This window comes from Grus americana, chromosome 2, assembly GCF_028858705.1.
Source record: "Grus americana isolate bGruAme1 chromosome 2, bGruAme1.mat, whole genome shotgun sequence".
Classification (NCBI taxonomy): domain Eukaryota; kingdom Metazoa; phylum Chordata; class Aves; order Gruiformes; family Gruidae; genus Grus; species Grus americana.
The window spans coordinates 157,617,999-157,633,403 of NC_072853.1; the positions used below are offsets into that span (position 1 = coordinate 157,617,999).

The window sequence follows — 15,405 nt, forward strand, 5'->3', positions numbered from 1 at the left end:
AAACCCAACAGTCCTCAAAATATCTTTTGGGATCTTTCAACATCTTTCAGATGTTTGCAGGGCTCAGCAAACTCTACCATCCCCTCAGTGCACCTAGCAAAATCCCTTCCTTTCCACTTCCCCTGAGGCTGTTTATGGTATGGAGAATACATACAGTAAGCTCTGCACAGCCACCTCCAGCAGTTGGATTGTTTCACATGCAAGCGTACAGATAAAGTAGCAATGTATTTTCTCAGAAGTTTCTCTAAACAGTTGTGAAGTTGCAGGATTCAGCTTAAAAACAGAGATATTTTGGACCTGCTTGGACAAAGTTGGTTAGATTTCTTCTAGTTTGAAGAAATCAAATTAATCTGTGGGAGGCGACTTATTTTGAAGCTGTATGAAATCACCAGAAACACTTTTAATCTCCGGTAACTGAACCTTGGAGTGTATATGATAACATGGTGATTCTACTGCAAGAGATTGAAACACAGAACTCCTATGGATGTCAAAGCAGTCAAAAATCAAGAGTTATTAAGTAGTTTCAGCAAATTTTAAGATGCTGTAAAAATACACTCTGATCCTTTGTGCAAGCCCAAAGGAATTAAGTTTGAAGTCATTCACCATGCCTTTTGCACGCCACTTCAGGTGACCGTGCAAGATAGTTATGAGCTGCATATTACAGCGGTTTTAGCCATGAGCTGAGGAGGTGCATCTGACTGAACCAAAACAAAACTGTAGACAGGATCTAGCCACTGAAGTCGCTCACCAGTAAGTGAGAGCAGTGGTCTTCCCTGCACTTGCACGGAGAGTTGTGGACTCTAAGTTGCTGGGTCCTCAGCGAGACCGTGCTCTCTCGCCTCTCCTTCTCCTTTGCCCCTGGAAGATCTAAGACATTGTCTGCAGTGCCTGCGGAAGGAAGCTGTGCACAGCACACTGGGGGAGGAAGGGCACTTGGTGAGCATACAGGTGATTTGCTGTATTTTATCTTTTCTTGGCATTCTTTTATCTATATAGTTCCCTAGCTCTATCCATAAGGCTGTGAAGTTTAACAAATCCAGGCTTAGGTTGGCGTGCTGTATGGCCAGCTCTGGATGTGACGTTTGTTTCTCTAGATATCAGCTATTTGTGTTCACTAAGTACACAGAAACTTCTACTCTTGGACAACAGTCCAAACCTAAAATGAAATTTTTGTATGAGGCAAAACATAGGGAGACAAAGCATAATGTGTTAATGATTGACGCAATGGCAGAGTAAGTTTGGGTAATCTGAATCGGTTACAGATCCACTTTGTTTTTGGTAACTTCAAGCAAATTATTAAATTACAATGTAAATTTCTTTTAATTCCATTTACGTGGTTATTTAACATCTCTAAAGCAATCAGTAAATTGAGAACCAGATGAAAGGTATTGTCAATGTAGGAAACAATGCAGTATGAAAATACTTAACTACACAGTAAGTGAAAATGTTCACAAAAATATCTATCAAAATAAATTCCTTCTGATTCCTCATTTATCTTCCATTAGGTATTTGAATAGCTATCATAGAAATGTTTTGGTAATCATCTCTCTCCAAAAGGACGCATGGAAACTCCAATCACTGTTATCTGCAACCTGGGATAAAACATTTTTAACATACATCTCTTTGTTTCAGGTAACACTTGTATTTCCGAACAATGATCCTGCTGCTTTCATGGTAGCATTTTATGGCTGCCTGCTTGCAGAAGTTGTCCCCGTCCCCATTGAAGTGCCACTTACAAGAAAGGTAGGGAACTGAATTTCTTCTCTATACTGCATTGTAAAACTTCTGTCAGAACAAATCACAACTGAGCGTAGCTTTTGAGTACATTTTTGTGGAATCTGAGGATAAAGATAGTGCTGTGTGGCAAGTTATACACAGTTCCTTCTTTTCTGTGATGGAAAATCTCAAGATTGCTTGCAATTTCAGCAAACACAGGTCCATCTGAAAAAGGAGAAGAAAATTTTCCAAGAGAACAGTGCTGCCAGTCCTAGATGGATTATCTTTGTAGCCTCTCAAAGCATTCTGCTGTTGGCCACTGTCAAAGAATCATTGGCAACAACTGCTGATTTTCCACCTGTCCCTGCAACCCAAGCTATGGTATAATGCCACTAGTGCTTCAAAGCAGTTATGGAAGTGCCTTCTCCTGTGTCTGTATGTGCATACGTATCCTGAAGCTTCTGTCACCGTGGTCATCTCTGCCAAGGGTGGCACTTGAGCAAATTAAGTTTGGAAATTCTTGCTGCAGAACATACATTCATAGAGAAAACTGACCATTGCTAATGGAAAGCCTTTCACGTCCCGTGTTGGTTCAGGGGTTCAACCATGTACCCGAGGGAAGTGTTAGTAGTCAGACACAGCAGTTCCAGCCAGAAGGAATGCCTGGAGGCAATGCGGGGAGGGGGCTTGGTGTAGGTGAGCCACAGCTGGGAGGCTTACACTGATGCTGCTGAACTTGCATTTTTTTCTGAGATTGTATGCCTTGAAGGCTGTAAATACAGCAAAATGTATTTATTCATTACAAGTTCTTTTTGTCATATCCCCTTAATTTTGCCATGGTTGTCTGCAATGCCTGTTGTAAGGTTCTCCCAAATATCCCTTTATATAATCCCTTTTTTATTAGCTAGCACTAATAACACCTTACTTTAATTATTTGGTCTGGAATTGTCCACACAAAGTGTGTTCTTTAATCCTTACAAGCTTGCTTTTTTTAAATTGAATTCCTTTCGAAAATGGTGACTGAAGCCATGAGGTGTTTACAAGGAAAGGGCTGAGGAAATGTATTGCTTTGCTCACATTTTCAATTTTTCAGTTTTCAAGGGCTTTTCTTTGATATGCGCTGGTGTCACAGCACCTTGGTGCAGAAGCTCAGATCTTTGTTTCATGTACAGGTACACTACCTTTCAAATGAAAAGCCATGAAAGCAAATTTCTAAGCCCTCATAAAGGCTTTGCAGTTTGCACATCTCACATAGCAATTTAACAGCTAAAAATACCTGGAGATTCCTTCCTAACTGAACATGTTTGAACTTTCCTCATCTCTAAGAAGTTGAATTGATCTCATCATTTCTTCATGATGTTCACAGATGTCCTGGTCAACACCTGTGGTGGGCACTTGCCATGGTGAAACCAGAAGCTGACAGGGAGAGAAAGGATGGCAGCTGGAGGAAGGGACGGTTGGCTGAACTGGTGAAGGGGGAGAGAGAGATGGGGGAAAGTGAGTGGGTCAGACAACAAAAGGCCATGATCCAGCTGCGCAAACGTGAGAGTAGCTGAGCAGAAGGAAGGACACTGGGAACCTAGGGAAGGAGGAGACAGGACGTGCCCCAGCTGAACTGGGTGAGATGGGCGGAAAGGTGCAGGTGAGCTAGAAAGGCCATGCAAGGAGAGAGGATGGGACCTCAACTGCTTTTGGGAATAAGGTTGTGGTATTTTATTTGTAAAATGTTGTATTTGAGAGCACTGAGAGGTGGACATGACAGTAGAATGAGGATAATGATTTTGGTAGAAATACAGTGCATTTGTGTCAGGCTCTCACTGTGCTTTCACATGTGAATTCAGTACCTTAAGATGGCTTAAGGCAGTTTCATAACATGGTGCATGATTTCAATATAAACCAGAAATTTTAAATGCATCAACAAAAAAAGGCAGGCAGACTATGTACATTTTAAGATCATACAGAGTGCTCACGTGGATAAGTCTGCTTTCGTTCTACAAAAAAAAGAAGCAGTGTGTCTTTGAGGGATAAAAAATCTAATATGACATTTTAAAATATATTTGGTAGGTGTAAATTTGATTTATTTTGGAACATCTGATACCACATGCATCCAGTAAACTATAAAATTCAGCTATCCAAGTAAATGTTCTATTTGAAATTAATAACTTACCCTAATTTGGCTGAACCTCTGTTGTTTTTTTTTAAGAGTATGCATGTATGTATATATATGGATATATAAATACACATTTACACATGCATATATATATATATTTATAAAAAGGAATACCTATAGGCTTAGGGTGTTTAACTATTGCCAAGATCATTCCATAATGTTTAAATATCAAATTAATAAAACAGTAACAGAGATATCAGTGGTACAGTTACAAAAGCAACATGATCTATGATCTATAAATAAAACTGTGCAATCTCACAGCATATACTATTGCAAATATTTTCGCATTTGTTTATATGGAATGGGAACTGGAGTGGAAACAATGAGATGAAAATCATGTTCTGAGTAGTCCCAGAAGGAATACCTCTGCTTGGTCAAATGGCAGCGGATTGCTTCTGGCATCCGTGGGAAGATGTCATTCGTGTCATCACACAATGGCCTAGGCTGTTCTTTTATGGTTTCTCATTATTTGTTCTCTTTTCTACATGCTTCACTACGTTCTGGCTGTGGACATTTTTTGGTTTGCTTTTTGGAAGACAAAGATGTGAACTAACAGATAGGCTGACAATTATATTATAGGCTAATACAGACTTACAGAATAACAAGCTGATACAGGATGAGCTATTTCAGGGAGTTATATTATGAGCACATTTTTAATATTAAAAATTTGTGTTAGCAGCTTTAATACTGTTCTGTATTTTCATAAAGAAGAGTTTTTCACAGCTCTGTTTAAATTGTTTGTGCCTGGCAGTTTAAAATTGAACAAACTGTTTGCAGCCAGATAGCCTTTTGGCTTACGTATTACTCTGCAGACATCTATACACATAGGAAAGTAAAGGCTTTTGTTTTACCAGCCTGTAGGCTTTGTGGGCATTCCCTTTTCTTTATATCATGACCATTTGGGGTGGTTTAGATTTTGGCAAGGTTTTTTTCAGGTTCATTGTTAGGTAAGGGTCCATCTCTTCTTGCTCTTTCATTCTGTGTCCCATCTTTGTGTTGACAGAATACCAAGAATTAGTTGTCCTTATCCCAGGGTCTTCAGGAGACCTGTCTGACACGGCGTCTGGGATGGATCGACTGAATTCCCAGCAACCACACAGTGTTCTCCAGTTTAGATTTATTCCCAGAACACTTCTGGGTGTTTAGCAAAGATCTGGAACTGACATTCACGTCAGCATAATTTTGGCTCTTTAGACTTGGGAAACCAGATCTAAAATGAAAAACTGAAATCGCAGGCTTTTTTAATGACAACAAAACTAACTCTTCGTTCTAGAAGACCATGGTCATTGTAGCAACAGAACAAATAGCATGTTTTATTTCTTCCACTTTCCCTGCATTAATACCACTGAAATGCCTATATCATGAACACTCCCAAATTTTTTTTATAACTAATCCTCATCCCTTGGATTATGAGCTATGTTCTTTCAGAATAATGTTCCTCTCTCCAAATATCTTTATGTTTCCCAAACATTAGCAAATAGTATGTTCTATACATATCTTCTTTCAGAGCTGCCGCTTTTGTTAATCTGGAGTATTACAAATTGTATGTGTGATATGATGTGAATTGCAAACTATGTATCATAGAACATGCCATCAAAGTAGACGATACGGGATTTTCAGTGTGTCAAGTTCTAGTTCAAATAGCGATTTATTATTTCCCTTATGAAAAGATCTAAAAATGCAGTTTTGATTTCTTTTTCTTTAGATTTTTTAGGTTAATGTTTTTTTCCATTTGATGGGCACCATGAAAATTATTATTATTCTGCTCTGATACAGTCAGGGGAGCTAATCAGTTTTAATCTTAAAATAACATTTTTGTCCTCCAAGCACATTCATAGTTATGCTCACTCACATGCTGTGAACATATAACAAAGCGATCCCACATAGTTTTTTATGGCCTCCTTATCATAGGTGGTGAGTATTTGTAGCAGGGTATGACATGAAAGCACGTAAAAATCTATTTCTCAGTCAAAACACTGTTTCCTAGCCTCTTAGATTTAATGCTGCGTGTGCTTCCAGCAGGCATTTCTGTGCCCTTCCAGATGCTGGCTCTGACAGTGTGATTGGAAGAATGTGCCTGTGTATTGTTGTAGGAAATCTGGAGATACCCACTCTAGGGCACTTGGGGTTTTTAAAGGATGCTTCATACAAGGTAAAAACTGTTTTTCAGGAGCTCTTTTTATTAAATCCTGAGAAGTGAGGTTTTTAAAACTTTTAACAGTAGCCAGAGAGTTTTATGTCTTTAAAGACAATGAAATTGTCCCAGTCTTGTCTTCCATTTGAAGGCAGAATAGTATTCCAAAGGAAATACACCTTGACACCTTTCCTAGTGTGTCAGGGCCTGAGATAAAATGAGCTTTGTTTCCTCTCAGCTTTAGTCATCGTTGGGCTATAGTGTGCCAGCAACACTGGAGTTCTACATCTGAACATCTTCTGACAAGGCATCTCTTTCTCCACTGGATTTAAAATATGCACAAAATGTTATATATCTATTTTATTTTCGGTATAAAGTTTTCCAGTCCCTCCAAAGAACAGGACTGCCCTCAGCCCCAGGTGAGCACCTGGTGCACGTTCCTGGACCCCTGTAAGCCCTGTGCCCATCCTTCCCTCTTCAGACACTTCGGCAGCTGGGCACTGAGCAGAGGTCTTGGCTCAGTTGGCTGCAGCGAATCTCAGATCCTTTAAAGTCTACATTTTCTTTTTATGCTTTCAAGTTTAGGAAATGGTAGTTTCCTAGAGAGCGTATCACATTTCATGTGATGTCTCCTGCCAAAAATAACCGTTGTCTTGCTTTCATTAAGACTTATGGACATTAAGATTGCTCATAGTTGCAGATTTCATGTGCAAATTATAGCTCTGTCTGATGAGACAGCTGATTCCCTCATCTTAAAGTGGGTTATGAAAATTGCATCAGCTTTGTGTTTAATTTTATTAAAGTCTTTGATATTTGTGTTTTAAAAATTGAGAATTTCCTTGATTCTCTTTTGCTTTTGGTTCAAAAGTGGTGATGCTTGGCCTTTACGTCTGATGGTTGCCCTATTTGTTCTTTACCAGCAAATTTTTGTTAGGGTAAGGGCAAATGGAGCACAAATAAGCATCATAAGAGAAAACAAGATTAGTTCAGTCTGCAGTGCTTCGCCACATAATTCTCATTTTGAAAGCAGGCTGGGATTTGCAAGTGGACAGGAGTAACCTTTATCAGGCCAACCTTTGCACAGGCTGTCTCTTCCTTCCTTCCTTATTAGATAAGGACATGCACTCTCACTCAGGGAGAAAGGATCATAATTGTTTTCCTTCACACAGATACTCTCACAAAGCCTTACAGAAATGACATTAACAGCATGCTGAAATGCAACCACATGTGGGATTTTTTTGTCCTGACAATGAATTATCACTCTCTGCAGCAGGAAGAAGACAATTTGCCTCCAGGTACTGGTGAAAACCTTTAGGGAACCTTTAATAAAAGTCTTTAGAGAACCTTGAATGGCTACCTACAGCAGAGAGGATTTCCGGCTCGCTTCATCTGAGAGATTGATCTCTCTAGGTGTGTGCAGACATAGTCTAAAGCTATGCAGACCTCATTTTTCATACCTCAGCAAGTGCTGCGCCTTCAAGAAACGTAAAATGATAGTTCCAAACTCAGCAATTGGTCTCACACCTCATGCTATAATACCTTGGCTCTATCTTTTGCCTTCCACCTGCCTTACGTGTCATTTCAAACTGTGAGTTGTGGAGGATTTGACAATGAGCATCGCTGGCAAGTCTCTCTGTCTGTGTGGCTGGGCCTGCTTTGGTTGAGTTGTTTCACCTGGTCTCCACTGGCTCAGTGGGTTTTTTTCTACCCCCACAAAATTCAGCAAAATAAAGTGTTTGTGGCAAGTAGGGGGTTGCCAAAGTAGCAGATTAGCATAAATTACAAAAATGGCAAATAACACTGCTGACAAAACAGTGCGTCCTGAAAATATATTCCCTTTACGGGCAGGAGAGTGGTTTTATTTATGGGAGGAGGAGTAGGGGGTTTTTTTCTGGCAGCAGATGATTTGGTTTCTTTTTTTTCTACTTACAAAGCAGTTTTCAGCATTGCAGACATTCATTTTACATTACTCAAAAGGAATGCTGATAGCTTGTCTCTGAAGTTTGAAATAATCAATGCTTTTAAAATCAGTAGTCTTCTTCCTGGCCCACATGGAAGCTTTGACTGCTTCATGCAGTTGACTGCATTTTCAACTCAAACTTCATTTTGCAAGCTCAAGTTTTACCCAAGGTCCTCACTGCTCTGGACCTGTCATGCTGAGCTATGAGGAACAATGAAGACTATCATATCTACGTGCGTGAGTGTGTAGGTAAGGTTGCGGTGTGTCTGTGTGATGTATAAGTCTCCCAGCTTGAGATGGTTTCAAATCTTCCACCTGCTGGCTGTCAGTCCAGAGGCTCAACACCACTTGAGTAGGTAGAAACAATTGCTTCTGTGGGGCAGCACATATCACAGAAGCACCTGCATGGGGCGAGGGTTGTCAACCTCTTCTTCATGTCTCTGTTCTCTGCAGTACTTTTTGCTTCTAAGACAGGATGAAGCCACCAGAAGCAGGCAGGATAACTAGTTAGGAAGTGTGAGACTGAGACTGAATGTGATAATGATGGACACAGACTAGCAGACTGCCAGAAAGCTTCATTGTGTCAGGTTCTCCTCACCTGGAGCTCCTGTGGCCATTGAGAACAGTGTCTATCACAGTGCCTCTACTTCAGCATCTTGATTTGCTTTTTTCTTGCAAGGCAGGGTTTAATGTGGACACCAAGGCCATGGCGTAGGATTTGAAAGTCTGTAACACACTGGATATTGTCCACGCATGGTGAAGTTCTTCCAGTCTCCTGTGATAGTGTTGCATCACATGGTTATTTAGCCATGTTGTCCTTTCAAATTAAAGAATTAATTGTACAGAAAATAATAGGGTGAAGATTTTAATGCGATTCAAGATGAGGCTGTCCTGATGTAAAACAGTTTGTTACTAGAAACTGTGACGTGAGTAGGTTGTATTAAGTAGTCTGTACAGATTCTCTCTGCTTGTGTGTGAACTACTACAAATGGATGTATAATATTTATGTGGATGTGCTCAAAATGGGTTGATATGGCACTAAGTGGAAGCACAGTCATTCTTTTTTGTGTTATCTTAAAAAAACCCTCAAACTGTTGATACAAGTTTCCTTTCCCTGTTGTTTTGTTTTGTCATGAGAAGAACTTGATAGATCATTTCTTACCTGATGCACCCACAAGGGCCATGATATGCTGATGCTCTAAGGTCCATACTTTCTACTGGTTTATGTCTGTTTGATTTCTTAATGGAATTTATTAGGTTATTTTCTGCTTATAAAGTCTTGCATTAAATGGAATGTGATTGCTTGAGAATTGGCATTTTCTTGGTACAGTGGTGAAACAGTTTGCTAGTGGCGTTTTATAGGGCATACAGTTACACTAATTTTTTATTTTTAATTTCAAATTGAGAGTGATTCAGTTGCTGCATTTGATTATGAAATTTATATGCAATAATTTTTTTTAATTGGTAGTTAGAAATTCATACATATACATACATTGACAACCATTTTTTAGATTGAATTTAGTGGGAAATTTGTGGTAATGGTAGTGTGGATCTCGTGTTTTAAAAAACCGATGACCTCCCTTTAGACATGATAGAGTAGCAAATCTCAGAGGCTGTGTCTTGCCCAAGGAGTGATGTTCTCCATGGAGCACTCCAGCCCTCATCTTCCTGCCATTCCTTCTGAGGAACCTCCAAGGAGAGCCATTTCTCCCTCACTGTTCAGGCACCCACATTTCCTTCTGTTGAGCATACTCTAAGAGTGGAGACACCAGGTCTCATCCTGATGTGGAACCAACATCCGATCTGGCTAAGCACTTGTCCCCAGGGATTTGACAACATAGATATGGATCAGCTAACACAAGAGTCAGTGAGGACAGTAATGCTTTACAAAGCCTTTTTTATCCTATAAGCCCCCCTGGTGCAGGTACGGTGGGGTCAACAACATGCTCCCCAAAATGTTGTTCATGGATGCACCAGTATTACTCTCTGTTGTTCAAAGGGTACTCTCCTTGTCTGTTTTTTTATTGGAAAAGATGATGCACAAGCTTAATTTTAAAAAGCCTTCCTGAAAAAGTACCTTGTCAATTTTTCCTGGTTTTATATGCATTCTAGTTAAGGTAAGCAAAAGCAAATGCAGTATTTCTGAATGGAAGGAGTTACACAGCATAGTTTTGACAGATCAGTTTATTGTCCCATATTGTTTTCTGAGCTATCAAAGTTCTCATAAGTGGTGCCATAGGCATATTTTGAGGTGGTATGGAAAACAAGTAAACTTTGATTTTTCCTCTGATCTCATTGCTTCCCTATTTTAGATGGCTTTATTTGACTACATAAAAATTGCATTAAAAATTAGTCAGATCAGCTTTGGGGCTTTATTTCCATTAGACAGTTTTGCTTTGAATAAATCAACAGATTAAGGCAACTGTTCTGTATTTCAGGTTGCTTCCATGGTTAAGTATGCTGTATGGTTGGTTTGAAAGATATTTTAATTTGATCTTTTAAGACTCTGTAGGCTATTTTCTGTAGAATCATTCTGTGAAGAAAGGGTTAATACTTCTATGTGCATTTACATCTAGGGTTTTGCTCTGTAGAAGAACCTAGTGGGTAGATGTAAAGCTCATGAAAGAATCATGACAAGACACTATACATAAAGCAGACATAATGCTGTAGAAGCACAGCATCTCTTAAGGAACAGCTATGGCCTTGACTAAAATCATTACATGACTTTTTAGCCTCAGTGCCTATATCCCCTTGATGAAAGTAAAATGTAATGTGCTTTCTCTAATGGGCACTTGACTATCTGTAGTGCTCCTGAAATGTGTGTGTAACTACTCAATGAAATGGTTATTGACAAATCAGGTTAGATCAGCATAAATAGTGATACTGTCACCACTGTATACCCATCATAACATCATAAGGGTTGAAAGCTTTCTCCTGGTGGAAGCATCTGTAAACCACATTATTTCTTAGAATTCTCACAGGATCACAAAATGGTTGAGGTTGGCAGAGACCTCTGAAGGTCATCTTTTCCAGCTCCCCTGCTCAAGCAGGGCCACCTGGAGCCCTGGACTATGTCCAGGTGGCTTTTGAGTATCTCCAAGGATGAAGACTCCACAATTTCTCCAGGCAACCTGTGCCAGTCACCCTCACAGTAAAAAAGTGTTTCCTGAATGTCCAGAGGGCACCTCCTCTGATGTGGTTTGTGCCCACTGCCTCTGGTCCTGTCACTGGGCACCACTGCAAAGAGCCTGCCTGAATTTTCTTTATACTCTCCCTTCAGATGTTTGTACACATTGACGAGATCCCCCTAAGCCTTCTCTTCTCAAGGCTGAGCAGTTCCAGCTCTCTCAGTCTTTCCTCATAGGAGAGATGCTCCAGTCCCTCAGTTATCATAGTGGCCCTTCACTGGACTCTCTCCAGTAACTCCATGTCTTGTTCTTGGAAGCCCAGAACTGGACCCAGCACTTGAGATGAGCCTGAGTAGAGGAGAAGGATCACCTCCCTCAACCTGCTCGCAATACTTTGTCTACCACAGCCCAGGATACCATTTGTTGTCTTTGTGCAAGGGCACATTGCTGACTCGCATTCAACTTGGTGTCTGCCAGGATCCCCATGCCCTTTACTACAGAGCTGCTTTCCAGGTAGTCAGCCCCCAGCCCGTGCCAGTGCAGGAGGTTGTTCCTCCCCAGGTGCAGGACTTTGAATTTGCGTTTGATGAGTTTTGTGAGATTCCCGTCAGCCCATTTCTCCAGGGGTTCCTCTGGATGGCACAACCCTCTGGCATATCAGCCGCTCCTCCCAGCCGGTCCTGGTCATTTCTGAAGAGATGAGCCACCGTCTGATGGCTTCAGTTCTCTTTATGGTTTCTGTTGTTACAGACGAGGACATCTAGGTTGTGGAATTCCTTTGTCGATAAACAAATGAGTTTTGCTAATCAGCTAAGTTGCTTAAAGGAAAGAGACTGTTTTCCTCTCAAGATAATGTGCCAAAGGACAATAACATTTTCAGCCTGTAATCACTTCTAATCAATTCTGTGTCTTGCTTTTATTTTGTCATCTCTTAGGATGCAGGAAGTCAACAAATAGGCTTTTTGCTTGGAAGCTGTGGAGTTACTGTGGCCTTGACTAGCGACGCATGCCATAAAGGACTGCCTAAGAGCCCCACAGGGGAGATACCACAGTTTAAAGGTAAGCCAACCCTTGGTTATCATGGATATCATGGGCCATTTACCACAATAACAGTCATGGCACTTGTTTAGTTGTAGTGGGTGAGGATCAGGCCCATGATGAAACACTTGCCACAGGAGCAGCCGTGGCTGCTGGGACGCGATTGCCCGGGCTGTGTGTCACTGCCTGGTAGAGATCACTGCTCCTGCCTCATGGCTGCCGAGCAACGCGAGTGCTCCTGCTCTGGTTCTCCGCAGGCTCCGGGCTGATGAGATCGTCTGTGGCCACAAACGAAATTAAACCAACAGACTAAGGGCTGTAGAGATGAGAAGCATTCGTACGATTCAGTCCTTTAGCTAAGTGTAGGGACAGTCACCTCTGACAGGAGAGTGGTAATAAACTCTTTGGGTCAGTAACAGCTTAAACTGCCCAACCTTTTCTTCAGGGATTGTCTGAGAAGGCCATGATAGCCGTGTTAAGAAAGAAATTCTGGGAAATCTTCTTTCTCATGCTATGCTGAGGTTTAAAAGAAGAAATGTTTAGGTAATGGTGACACAGGCATTTGGGGGGAAAAAAAAACAGAACTCTGGCAGAAAAGAGTTTTGTCTTGTCTTATCTGGCAGAAACTCGACAAAAGCTGACTTTTCTTTGTACCTCAGGCTGGCCAAAGCTGCTGTGGTTTGTCACGGAGTCTAAACACCTCTCCAAGCCACCTCGTGACTGGTTCCCACACATCAAGGATGCAAACAATGACACAGCTTATATTGAGGTGAGTTAATGAAGATGCATCTTCTCTTCAAATCGTTGCATGTGGCACTTGTGGATTAGGTAAACATCGTTATTCACTCACTAGTCACAGAAGCAAAGAACATCCTGTTTTAGCCTGTTAATAAGTAATATTTTCTAATAAATTATACTGGGTATTGATTTCAGAAAAGTTAATGAAATGTTAAATTGCATTTTGGGGGTTTCTAACGTTAATGTTTTTATGTCATCTATGTGGCTGCCACAATCTTATATTAAACTTGCCTTGACCAATCTCAGTCTCATTCATAGTGTGGGCTTGCCCACTAGTCTTGAGATGGATAGATGGCAAGTTTCACAGTGAAGCATCACAACCTTCAGATCCTTTGAAAGAGAAGGAAATTCTTGCTCAAATGCTTGCCTATCACTTACTGCTTTGTGAGTCACGCTCCCCCAAAAAAACAGCATCAGGAAGGGAAAATTGGCAATGCTGTTAAGTTTAATTTTTCTCTTTTTTTTTTTCCATTCTTTTTTCCCCACTTCTGCATAGACTCATATGCCTCGAATTCAGTGATGTTAGTATTGAGTTTAAATGATTATTCAAAGTGAGTAAGTTCAAGTGACTGGAGAGAAGGTATTTCCTATCTTCATGCAGTCAGAACACTAGGCTAGAGAAGCGGAGATGCCTCCGTTTTCAATCTTGCTGATTATCTTCATCATGGAGAAAGATAAATGTTTAATTTATTTTAATTGCCACTGATAGTTTTCAGACTCTTGCATAAAGTTGCAAAAATTACTGCAATCATCAGCAGTGATCTCCCACCCTTTTTTATGCTGCTTTCTCATGACTCCTTCATATTCTTCTGATCAAAAGCTTGTGTCTTTCAGACTGTATACATACAGATTGTTATAACAGCACCCAGCAAGGATTCTATGGTCAGCTCTTATCCCATGTCTTATAAGACACAGAAGGCAGAAGCTCAGGTTTATTCTTTGGCCTATAAAATCTAACATGTGAACACTGAGCAGACTGAACTAGGTTATTCTCTGCTAAATCTAGGCAGTCCTTTAGTCATTAACATGATCAGAATTGTTAGAATTATTTTTCCATAATGCTTGTATTCAAACAGCAGATGGATTTCTGATATCAAGCCTGGGAAGCTTCAGTCAAAAAGAGAAAGTCTATCTGAAAAAAGTGTATTTTAACAAAAAAATACCTGCCAAACTCCTCAATACTGCTGCCTTCTTAAAATAGAGTCATTAGATGTGTCCATCATTCACCTACATAGGAAAAACTTTAAACATAGCTATTAAATAATGGAAATAGGGCAACTATTGCACATTGACTTTCCCTGCTTATTTCTTTTTAGTACAAAACATGTAAAGATGGAAGCGTGCTTGGGGTGACTGTGACAAGGATTGCACTGCTGACACACTGCCAAGCTCTGACCCAGGCATGTGGATACACAGAAGGTATGGAGTACACTTCCCTTGCTTCATCCTTAATATCAAGTGTGAGTTGTAATTTGTTTCTCACCAGGCTCCTGTTTTATGTTTTACATAGATCTGTGTCAAAGGCTTCTAGCTTTAAAACCCCATTTTTTTCATCGGTTTTAGAAACTATGCACATGTTTAAAGTATCCTTTTGAGAGGTACAAATAATGTCCTAGCCAATACAAATCCTGCAGTGAAGACTTACTATGAAAGTTAAGCTTTGAGGTCATCAGTCATGTTATACTGAAGCTTCCTTCCTTTGAGTGGGTTTGCCTTGGGTCAATGCCATATTCTAAAAAATAAACTCTGTTTTGTTTTTGTTGGACAGCTGAAACAATTGTGAATGTATTAGATTTCAAGAAGGATGTTGGTTTATGGCATGGGATTCTTACAGTAAGTGTTTTTTTTATTTTGTGTGAGTATTTGAAAATAAACTAACCTAATATGCTTATTACTATCACAAACTGGGATGTCCTACCGATTCTTCTAATAGAATTTTTTCTGCTTTGAAAGCAAAAAATAAGTGACTTAAACCCATGATCTTCTGCTAGCGCACTTACCCATAATGAGCACAGTAAAGATGCCAATGTATTTTTATGCATCATGTCAAGTACTCTGACCCCATTCTTACCATGTTATTCTGATCTTACTGCTATGTGATTTTGAGATCAGACTTTATAGCAGAAAACAATGAAATTAGTACTTGCCTCTGTAAGGATATGATCCAATGGCAGAGCTATATTGCCACTGACTATCTTCTCTATCAAAACTCCCACCAACAGATGGGTTTGTTAACATTAAAGCATTTCTGATACTTTAAATTCCATAAATTGTCTACTTGCTGTTTGAACATCTTCCTCGATTGACATGGGAGCAGATTGACATTTTTTTAAGGATTGCTTCTAAAGGTGCTGCTGCAGTCAGTGACTGACAGAATACTTACTATTCATTGATCATTTTAAGAACAGATATCAAGTTTTGAAGGGTCATTGTTTGGGGGTCCCAGGATGTACAGGCCCTA

General features: G+C 40.1%; 1 protein-coding gene across 6 annotated transcripts in view; it reads left to right on the top strand.

Annotated features, from left to right (window-relative positions):
• Nucleotides 1-15,405, top strand: part of DIP2C (disco interacting protein 2 homolog C) — a 329,448-nt gene that overhangs the window by 232,274 nt on the left and 81,769 nt on the right. For all 6 annotated transcript variants that reach the window (XM_054815993.1, XM_054815996.1, XM_054815990.1 and 3 more), the window contains 5 exons: nt 1,633-1,743; nt 12,044-12,167; nt 12,806-12,915; nt 14,261-14,363; nt 14,713-14,777. In XM_054815993.1, coding sequence (XP_054671968.1) covers nt 1,633-1,743; nt 12,044-12,167; nt 12,806-12,915; nt 14,261-14,363; nt 14,713-14,777 — 513 coding nt within the window. The remainder of the gene's footprint in view (nt 1-1,632; nt 1,744-12,043; nt 12,168-12,805; nt 12,916-14,260; nt 14,364-14,712; nt 14,778-15,405) is intronic.